The sequence below is a fragment of the Rhodamnia argentea genome, chromosome 9, assembly GCF_020921035.1.
Source record: "Rhodamnia argentea isolate NSW1041297 chromosome 9, ASM2092103v1, whole genome shotgun sequence".
NCBI lineage: Eukaryota > Viridiplantae > Streptophyta > Magnoliopsida > Myrtales > Myrtaceae > Rhodamnia > Rhodamnia argentea.
Window position 1 is genome coordinate 5,556,215 of NC_063158.1, and position 9,837 is coordinate 5,566,051.

At 49.5% G+C, this 9,837-nt stretch overlaps 1 protein-coding gene across 1 annotated transcript; it reads left to right on the top strand.

The window, feature by feature from the left end:
* Positions 1–572: 572 nt before the first annotated feature.
* LOC115736901 (homeobox-leucine zipper protein ANTHOCYANINLESS 2) lies at positions 573–6,993 on the top strand. The gene is made up of 9 exons (XM_030668781.2): positions 573–1,377; positions 1,469–1,695; positions 1,894–2,011; positions 2,114–2,812; positions 2,972–3,073; positions 3,184–3,414; positions 4,857–5,031; positions 5,192–5,559; positions 6,041–6,993. The coding sequence occupies exons 1-9, from the start codon at positions 1,183–1,185 to the stop codon at positions 6,431–6,433; spliced, it is 2,508 nt and encodes an 835-aa protein (XP_030524641.1). The 5' UTR covers positions 573–1,182; the 3' UTR covers positions 6,434–6,993.
* Positions 6,994–9,837: the final 2,844 nt, after the last annotated feature.

Consider the following 9,837-nt stretch of genomic DNA (forward strand, 5'->3'; position numbering starts at 1 on the left):
AGGAGCGAAAGCGGACAACATATGCTTTTTGACTAATTTGTTCCCAACATAACCTTTTACACTGTGAACTTCTCATCCTCGTTGTACTGGCGGTGGTGGGACATCAAAAAGCTCTTTTTTTTTTTTCAAATAATGGTTTGCCAATAGTAATAATAATGGGAAAATGGGAAAAATGGAAGAAGGTGAAAGATTTTTTTGAAGTGGCTGTGTCACAGACTTTCTGAGGCAGGGAGAGTCAACTAGTCCTACCCTCCCTGTTTTTTTTTTTTTTGGAGCTTTGTGTTTGTATGGCTTCGAAGACTCCACATATCCCCACCCCTCCCCATCCGCCTCGTTTTATCTTCTTCAACCTTCTTCTCTGTGCCTTGGCCCCTTTCGTTTTCCTCCATCTTTTTCTTTTTTTCCTGTTTTCCTTTTCGTTCCCATGTCCCTTTGAAAACTCGTCTCTCTCTCTCTCTATCTTTATCTCTATCTCTGCCTGCGCTAGAGTCAAGCATGCAGCGGACGAGATACCACGCAGAGGAAAAATAAAACTTTCTTTTAGGGTTCTTCTCTCTCTCTCTCTCTCTCTCTCTCTCTCTCTCTCTCTCCTTTTATTTTCTGCAGCTACCCACTGCTGCCTCCTCGCAGCGCCTTCTCTCTTGCCGTTTTGCAGACCTAGACACCCTCGTAGATTGTTATAGAGAGAGGGGGGGAAGAGCAAGCGTAGCTGTGAGTTAGAAAGAGGAAAAGGGAGGATAGAAGTTTTGCCTCCTCTTTCTTTCTCTCAGCATCCTCCTCATAGATAGAGAGGAAGTTGGAGACATTTGGGCCTGCGAAAATTTCCCCCTTTTGTCTCCTCGTCCTCTCTATTAAAAACCCCGCCCCACCCGCTTCTTCTTTTTTCAGCTCTCATTTTTCCCACCTTTGTGATTCGTATACAAGTAGGACGAGCTTGCCTTCTCTTGAATGTGTCGTGTCTGTGCTGGTTCATGTGTGTTTGTTTGTCCGCACGAACCTCTTTGAAATCTTGGACGTGGAGCAAACCAGCGACGGCTGTTGAGGGCGTTTTGGTTGGGATTGAGTTCGCCGGAGAGGAGAAGCGTAAGGCTCGGTGAGTTTTGAAAGATCAGAAAGACATCCGATACAGGCTACAGGGGAAGGAAGGGAGAAATATAGAGCGCAAAAATTGGGACCTTTTTGATGAGTTTCGGGGGATTCCTCGACACCGGCTCGGGCGGCGGCGGAGGCGGGGCGACGAGGGTCGTTGCCGCTGATATTCCGTACGCGGGGAAGAACGACATGGCGCCGTCGGGCGCAATCGCGCAGCCACGCCTCTTGAGCCCTTCTCTGTCCAAGTCCATGTTCAACAACTCTCCTGGACTGTCTCTCGCTCTCGTACGACACCACAACCTCGCCATCGTCCCTCTTCTTTGTCTTCTATATTCTGTTTCTGTGATTTAATTCGGTTTGATGATTTTGGGAGCAGCAAACTGGGATAGAGAACCAGCAAATGGGGGAGAGCTACGAGCAAATGAGCGTGAGCAATCACCACCTCCGGAGGAGCAGAGAGGAGGAGCACGAGAGCAGATCCGGCAGCGATAACCTCGACGGCGGCGGAGCCTCCGGCGACGACCAGGACGCCTCCGCCGACAACCCTCCGAGGAAGAAGCGTTACCACCGACACACTCCCCAGCAAATCCAAGAACTTGAAGCGTACGAATACCATCCATCTCTTCGCTTATCTTCACGTACCCAAATGGAAAAACAAAGAGGAAAACAACTTTCGGTGGAAGATTTTTCTTTCGCTGTACTGTGGTTATGATTTCGCTCAATCTTAGTGGCATTTTGCGTAATTAGCGTGGGTTTCTTTTGTTTTTGTTATTTTTTCTTTTGGTGGGTTGCTGGCTTTAGGTTGTTCAAGGAGTGCCCACATCCTGATGAAAAGCAAAGGTTGGAGCTGAGCAAGAGGCTTTGCTTGGAGACCAGGCAAGTCAAGTTCTGGTTCCAGAATCGGCGCACCCAGATGAAGGTAGCAATGGTCGAACCTGTAAAAACTTCATCTTTCCCAAGAAACTGGAAAAAGTTTTGATCTTTTCTTTTTGGGGGGTACTTTCTTGGTTGCACCAACCAGACACAATTGGAGCGACATGAGAATTCGCTGCTCCGGCAAGAGAACGACAAGCTCCGTGCTGAGAACTTGTCCCTCCGAGACGCCATGAGGGACCCGATTTGCACCAACTGCGGCGGCCCGGCCGTCATCGGCGAGATCTCCCTCGAGGAGCAGCACCTCCGGATCGAGAACGCCCGCCTCAAGGACGAGCTGGACCGCGTGTGCGCGCTCGCGGGGAAGTTCCTCGGCCGCCCCGTCTCGTCGCTCGCCGCATCCATGGCTCCGCTGATGCCCAACTCGAGCCTCGAGCTAGGGGTCGGGACTAACAACGGGTTCATCGGTAGCTTGGGCACGGTGGCCATGACGACACTGCCCCTGGGGCCTGATTTCGGGGGTGGGATCTCGGGCAACCCGGTGATGGTGGTGGCGAACCCACCGAGGCCCCCGGGCGCCGGGGGCATGGTGTCGATCGAGAGGTCGATGTTGCTGGAGCTCGCCTTGGCCGCCATGGATGAGCTGGTCAAGATGGCTCAGACCGACGAGCCGCTTTGGATCAGGAGCTTGGAAGGTGGGAGGGAAATACTGAACCACGACGAGTACATGAGGACCTTCACGCCGTGCATCGGCATGAAGCCCAGCGGATTTGTGACCGAGGCCTCTAGAGAGACTGGGATGGTGATCATCAATAGCTTGGCACTTGTGGAGACGCTCATGGACTCTGTGAGTTTTGAATTTCTCTTTTCACCTATCTACCTTCTCATGAATTGTTGTCATATCCATTACACCAACAATTGAAAAACATTAGAGCGACTGATAATTTTCCGAACCGTTAGATGATCATTTGTTCGGTTCAATAAAAGTTTACGGCCTTTTCCGCAGAACCGGTGGGCTGAGTTGTTTCCATGTACGATAGCTAGAACATCGACCACGGACGTGATCTGTAGTGGAATGGGAGGAACCAGAAATGGTGCACTTCAGCTGGTGAGAGTTATACATATGGTTTTAATTGCTACCCTCATTTGTTGTTCAGCGGCTAATCTGTGTTGCACCGAAACTTTTATTCCGTTTGGTTTTCGTTCTGTGGGTTTTAGATGCACGCCGAGCTACAATTGCTGTCGCCGCTGGTTCCGGTCCGGGAGGTGACCTTCCTCCGGTTCTGCAAGCAGCACGCGGAGGGTGTGTGGGCGGTGGTCGACGTGTCGGTGGATGCCATCCGAGAAGCTGCTCCCGGAGGCGGGGGCGGAGGCGCGCCCTCGTTCCCGAGCTGCAGGAGGCTTCCTTCCGGCTGCGTGGTTCAAGACATGCCCAATGGGTACTCCAAGGTAAGAAATCAAAACCAACCCTTTAATTTCCGGCACTAATCGCCCTTTTTCTGGAGGTCCCCTTCACGTGCCCCAGCCGGAGTTCTTGGGTCAGCTCGGTCTGTTGCTCTCCCATTTAATGCCTGGGCTGGGGTGGCGGTGGGGTTCCTTCCTTTCTTTTCCAGTTGGGTCTCTCTTTAAATGTCGTTTGTTGAAGCCAAAATACTAGGGCATAAGTCCGGCAAACTTGTATTGGTTGAGGACCATTAAATCCTTGCCGAGAGAACGCCCCAAGGTCTCTATCGTCGTCACCATTGGCGGTCTTCTTCTTCTTCTTCTTCTCTAGGCTTCCTTCTCATGCATCCGTCCAAAGAATCTGAACCTTCCTAGAGACTCGATGCTTCTATTTTGACCACCGGACCGGATGCTTCTTTCAAATTTTAAATTTTCTTCTTGGATGAGACCACCCCAGATTTCAGACAACTGGGGTTTCTTGCTCTTGAATATCAAGAACCCATTTTTTTTTTTTTTAATTTGAACCGTGCATCAAGAAATCGAGATTGCCTCCCAACCATAATCACCATTATTGTATGAATTGGAAGCCTCTACCTTTGCCCCCATCTCTGAACACATTAATTTCTTACATATCCCCTTTGGAAAGTAAATGCCTTGTAATCTGCGAGGTCTTCTTTGGGTGTATAAAGAATGCATTTTGATGTTTCTATTCCCATCTTTGATGCTGTCTCGAATATCCCCCATCCCCCCCCCTCTTATTCTATGTAACAAGTCCTAAGAAACCATGTGTGACCTGATTTATACAAAAAGAAAAGTACTCATGGGAGTCAAAACTCCGAGGACTCGGTTCTTTGTTGTTGCATGAGCATCTTTAGGCTCGGAGTTTGGACCTTTTAGGGCAACCGGAGTTTCGTATCTCGATGTCGCGCTCGCTCTCTGTTCCTCAAAATCTTGCGCGGACTCGATCTGTGTTCCGCCATTATTTTATACCCTCCCCACTCCTTGAGTTAGCCCCGAGAAGGGGGAGAAGAAGAAGAAGAAGAAGCTTCTTCCTGAATACTTTATTTCTGTCATTGAGCCCACCCTCGAGCCGTTCCCGAGATCCGCCTCGTATCTTTATGCGTGTAAACTTGGTGTTTTGTGGAGGTTAGAAACCAACGAAAGTGTTGAAAATTGCACTAAAATTCACGGACTTGAACCGCCTCGTGTTTGGACAAAACCTAATTTCTTGCGCAAATCCTGTGTGACATGGCTCGCGAAATTTATCGCTGTTGTGTTTCGTGAGTGGGTGCATCTTTCTTGCGACAAACTACGTCGAATGTGTTAGTTTTTATTTTTTCTAATTCCGGGTCGACGATTCTCGTGTTTAACTGGGTCGCAGTTCCGTCATTTTCGTTTAGCGTAAAGATTAGAATGTAGTAACCGATTTCGGAGATGAAACGTTGCAGGTGACGTGGGTGGAGCATGCGGAGTACGACGAGAACCAGATACACCAGCTGTACAGGCCATTGATCGGCTCGGGAATGGGCTTCGGCGCTCGACGGTGGGTCGCCACCCTCCAGCGGCAGTGCCAGTGCCTCGCCATTCTCATGTCCTCCACCGTCCCTTCACGTGATCACACCGGTATATACTCCAAACGTATCTATACATCTTTAGTACTGTCTGCTATCGTCGGTTGAGATGAAGGAACAAAAAGAATCCTGTGGTGACTAATTTTCGATTAGGGTAAATTTGTCCCCTCTTCACATAATTCACCGATTTCCCTCTTTATGTTTGGACGCAGCGATAACGGCGAGCGGGAGGCGGAGCATGCTGAAGCTGGCGCAGCGGATGACGGCCAACTTCTGCGCGGGGGTGTGCGCGTCCACGGTGCACAAGTGGAACAAGCTGAGCGGGGGGAACGTGGACGAGGACGTGCGGGTGATGACACGGAAGAGCGTGGACGACCCTGGGGAGCCGCCGGGCATCGTGCTGAGCGCGGCCACGTCGGTGTGGCTCCCCGTCTCGCCGCAGCGGCTCTTCGACTTCCTCCGCGACGAGCAGCTCCGGAGCGAGTGGGACATCCTCTCCAACGGCGGCCCCATGCAGGAGATGGCCCACATCGCCAAGGGCCAGGACCACGGCAACTGCGTCTCTCTCCTACGTGCCAGCGTAAGACTCTGCCCACCCTCCCTCCCTCTCTAATCTCTTGTAAGAAAATGACGCATGAGACCCTGTGCGCCACGTCAGCTCGTGTTGGGGCTCTTTTGTCCTGTCGTGCAAGGGAAGATCGAAAAGGTGAAAGAGGACGACGCTTCTTTCTTCGGGAAGCTAAAAAGAAAAAAAGAAATAAAGGGACAGTTCATGTTTTCCTTTTCCCTTAGAATTGAAAAGTCAAAGTGAAAAGGGCTGGTTGTCACCTTTTTTACACACCTTCCTTTTTTCTGTGATTGGGATTGGAAAGGAAAAGAGGAAGAAAAAAATAGATTTTTGTCCCGCAGGGTTTGACTCTTTCATGGCTCCGTGCATGGATTCTGACACGTTAACGTGGGTTGCGCTGCTGCGTCCGATGGCATTTACCGGTGAATTTGGACGGGCCGAGGGTGTAAAATTGACTTTTTGTCGTGTTTTTTTCTTCCCGCTCTGCGTGCAGGCCATGAACGCGAATCAGAGCAGCATGTTGATACTGCAGGAGACGTGCATAGACGCGGCCGGGTCGCTTGTGGTATACGCGCCCGTGGACATCCCTGCCATGCACGTCGTCATGAACGGCGGGGACTCTGCTTACGTCGCCCTCCTCCCATCCGGGTTCGCCATCGTCCCCGATGGGCCGGGCTCCCACGGCGGTGGGGCGGGGAACCTGGACGTGCCTGTGAGCAACGGGGGGCCGCAGAGGGTGGGCGGGTCGCTCCTGACGGTGGCATTCCAGATCCTGGTGAACAGCCTGCCCACGGCAAAGCTCACGGTGGAGTCAGTCGAGACGGTCAACAATCTGATATCGTGCACGATCCAGAAGATCAAGGCTGCGCTCCAGTGCGAAAGCTGATCGATCGGACCAATGACGGGGTGAATCGCCGGCGATCTTCAGTTATTTGTTTTCTTCCGTTCTAGGTTTTGTGCATGAGGGGTGCAGTTACGAATCGTTAGCGTTGGTGGTTTTCGAGCTTGCGAGGCATTTTGGGCACGTGGAATGAGCGAGCAGACGCAGAAAAAAAAGAAGGGCAGGTTTTTTTTACTAAGGGGGGTGTCGAGTCAAGAACGAACCGCGCGTCGAGACTCCTTGCACGGTGGTAAGAAGCGGCATGGCGCAGTGGTTGTCTGAGAGAGCTACGGAAGTCGGAGCATTCTTAGTGCCGGGCAAGGGTGGTGGTTCGGGTATTGACTCAGGTTCATCCCCGAGTTGGCTCGACAAGAGAAGGGGGTGAAAAAAAAAAAAAAAAACAGGAAATAGGTTTTTATGAAATGGGGTGTTTGTCAGCTGTTTTTGTTGTGAAATCGAAATCATTTTGGTGTTTTGTGTTAAAGCCGAGGCTGCTTCAACTTGAGCATTTGTAACTTCTTGGTGGTTGCTTGTGTTGGCTTCTCCGGCTCGTTTCCGGCGACTGACTTTGCATTTTTGTGTTTTGTTACTTAAAAGTGAGTTTTTTGCACGGTGCTTGTTAATCGGGATACGGGTCAACAAGCATTCTAGAAGTCGAAATTTCGAATGGCGCATCCCAGACGTTGATCGTTAATATACGAGTTTATCTGGAAGTAGTCATCTGAATATGACGTGGAGGAGTTTATCTCTTCCATCGCTACCTTCTCAATTTGAGAGAGAATATTCTTTTTTTCTTTGTCTCAACGAATATCCTGGAATTTTACATTTCAGAATGCACGAGGAAATTAGACAGTGAATTACTGGTACGAGGAAACTAAATTGGACAGGGGGGGGTGTGTGACCATTTGTGATGAAGCGGAGGCGCGGAGGGGCGTGGGTATGACGCGCCGCCGGGAGTAGTGGGGAGGGGGAGGTGGGGGGTGGGGAGGGGCAGGGGCATTAAATGAGAGGGGGCAGAGGCTGTTGGGGGAAAGAGCTGCCCTCATTCATTGCGTAGACTCCTACGCTTGTCTCCTGCTTATTCCCATCCGCCTCTCACCTCCTGCCACGTGGCCCCACTCGAGTGGTTGTTCATCTGCAGGATCACGGACAATGACCAACGGGATTCCTGCTCATTCGCGCCCCCACAAAAAAAAAAAAAGATAAAGATAAAGTATGAAAACCAATATTAGTAAAGTGTACTTAACGCAGCATACGGCTATAATCGCCTCCCATTTCAAGATTATAACATTACTCACTGTTTCATCAACCACCGACTCTCGATGGATAAGACCGTTCGCGTAAATTGATCCTTTACCACGGGCGGGAGGGCGTAAAGGAAAGCCATTTCCGATATCGGCGCCCGACCGATTACGGCGTGGAAAGCAATTTGTTCGTTTATGGGCAAGACTCGGATTCGAAGTCTTCAAAGCGTAAACGAGGCGACCCGGTAAAACGAATCCAGACGGTAACGGTCCTTAGCCGGGGCAAGCCGGGTCTGAACGCGCAAATTGTTTAGATTGGAGAGAGAGAGAGAAGAATGTGGGAAATGAAACGACGGGGGATTGCGAAAGCGTTGGAGTGAAGTGGCATTGAAGACGGTGCCCTTTTTAGCCATTGTCGATGATGGAGTTTTGGATGATATTTGGGTGGGGGCGCTTGAAGATTTCGTTCTCCACCTTGATTGGGATTGTGGGGGAGGCTTTGGAAGACGAGGCTGTCCGCTTCGGGACTGCTTTTGGACCACCCACCCCCTCTTGAAGTTAGGCTTGCAAATCTTTTCTTCTTCTTTTTTTTTTTCACTTTTTGGCCACAAAAAAAATTAGAAGCTAGGGCCTGTAATTTCTCAAGAGATGGAGTCGAATTACTTCGATATGAACTTGTACGCGAGCCCCCGAATACCGACGTTGGCCGTTACACACGATTCGTATGGATTTTTCCGGTATCAGGTCCGAGACCTATTATTTGTCATAGGTTCCGAATCGTGTGCTCAATAAGCCGCGACCGATTCCCTTTGCTAACTCGCTAGGGCAATCAGCCGGCCAACGCATGGCAAGGAAAGGGAAAGGAAAAGGAAAAGGAAAAGGGAGAGGGATGAGACCTCGGATCAAATCCCGAATAAAATGCTCATGGATATGTGAATGTAAAACTTATTGAGGAAGAAACGATCATGAAGTTGGGGTTATTACCACAAATATGAATTTTGCTCCGGAACGAATTTCCCTCCGATCGAATGATGGATTGGATTTCTAGGGTCATCTTCATGCGTTTCGAAAAATGAAACATAGTCGTGATGCACGTATCTTATTCCTCCGTCCATGCATCTTTGTAAACGTTTTCATGGACAATCAAAATATTTTTCCTTCATGCATCTTTGTAAGGATACAAGGGATCATTTTTAGAGAAATATATTTTCAATTATTAGTGTTTCGCAAAACAAACACGTCTCAATAAATTGAATGACAAGATGAAACTAATTAGGGCGTGGGATAGACTAGGGTTAAGCATGGTTTGGGTAGACGGTTGCCACCCTAGAACTGGGAATTTTCCACCAATGACTGGTTCCAGAAAAATAGAACCGGGAGCCATCCATTGATTCCATGGGCATCGGACTGCCGGTTTGGTCATATTCCCATGTGGATCAATAGAACCGGTCCCACCAAACTTCACCGACCAAATAAAGATTGAAAATTAGGGATTGGTGAGTAGACTAAATTTTAAGAATTCAAACTTATAGCAAATGGAGGCAACCTTGAACGAGAGAGAGAGAGAGAGAGAGAGAGAGAGAGAGAGAGAGAGAGAGAGAGAGAGAGAGAGAGAGAGAGAGAGAGAGAGAGGTGGTGAATTGTCGGAGGCATGGCCGTGAGTTGACGGGAGTCGAGGTCGTGAGTTGATGGGAGACGAGGGACCAAGATGGAGATGGAGATGAAGAGATCGAGGTGAGAGTGAGACACTAAGAGTCTGAGACAAGGAGAGAGAGAGAGAGAGAGAGAGAGAGAGGTGGTGAATTGTCGGAGGCATGGCCGTGAGTTGACGGGAGGACAAGATGAGTGAATTTCAGATTAGGATTTTAGAATTTATCCGTTTTTTCTATATATTATATATTATATACTAGCGGTCCGGTCCGGATGGACTTGTGGGCGGTTCCGCCCTTGAAATCGGGAACTGAGCCTATACTCATCGGTTCCAATTTAGGAACCATCAATTTCGGGCGGTCCGAGCGATTTTCGGTTGTTTTGCACAACCCTAGGATAGACTTTGCCTTTCGCTTGCTACTTCTGCTAAAAACGACACAATAATTACATGGGGTGTCGGATTTTGTCCCATCTTTTACATGTAGATCATCCACTATTCCTCTCTTATTCCCACTT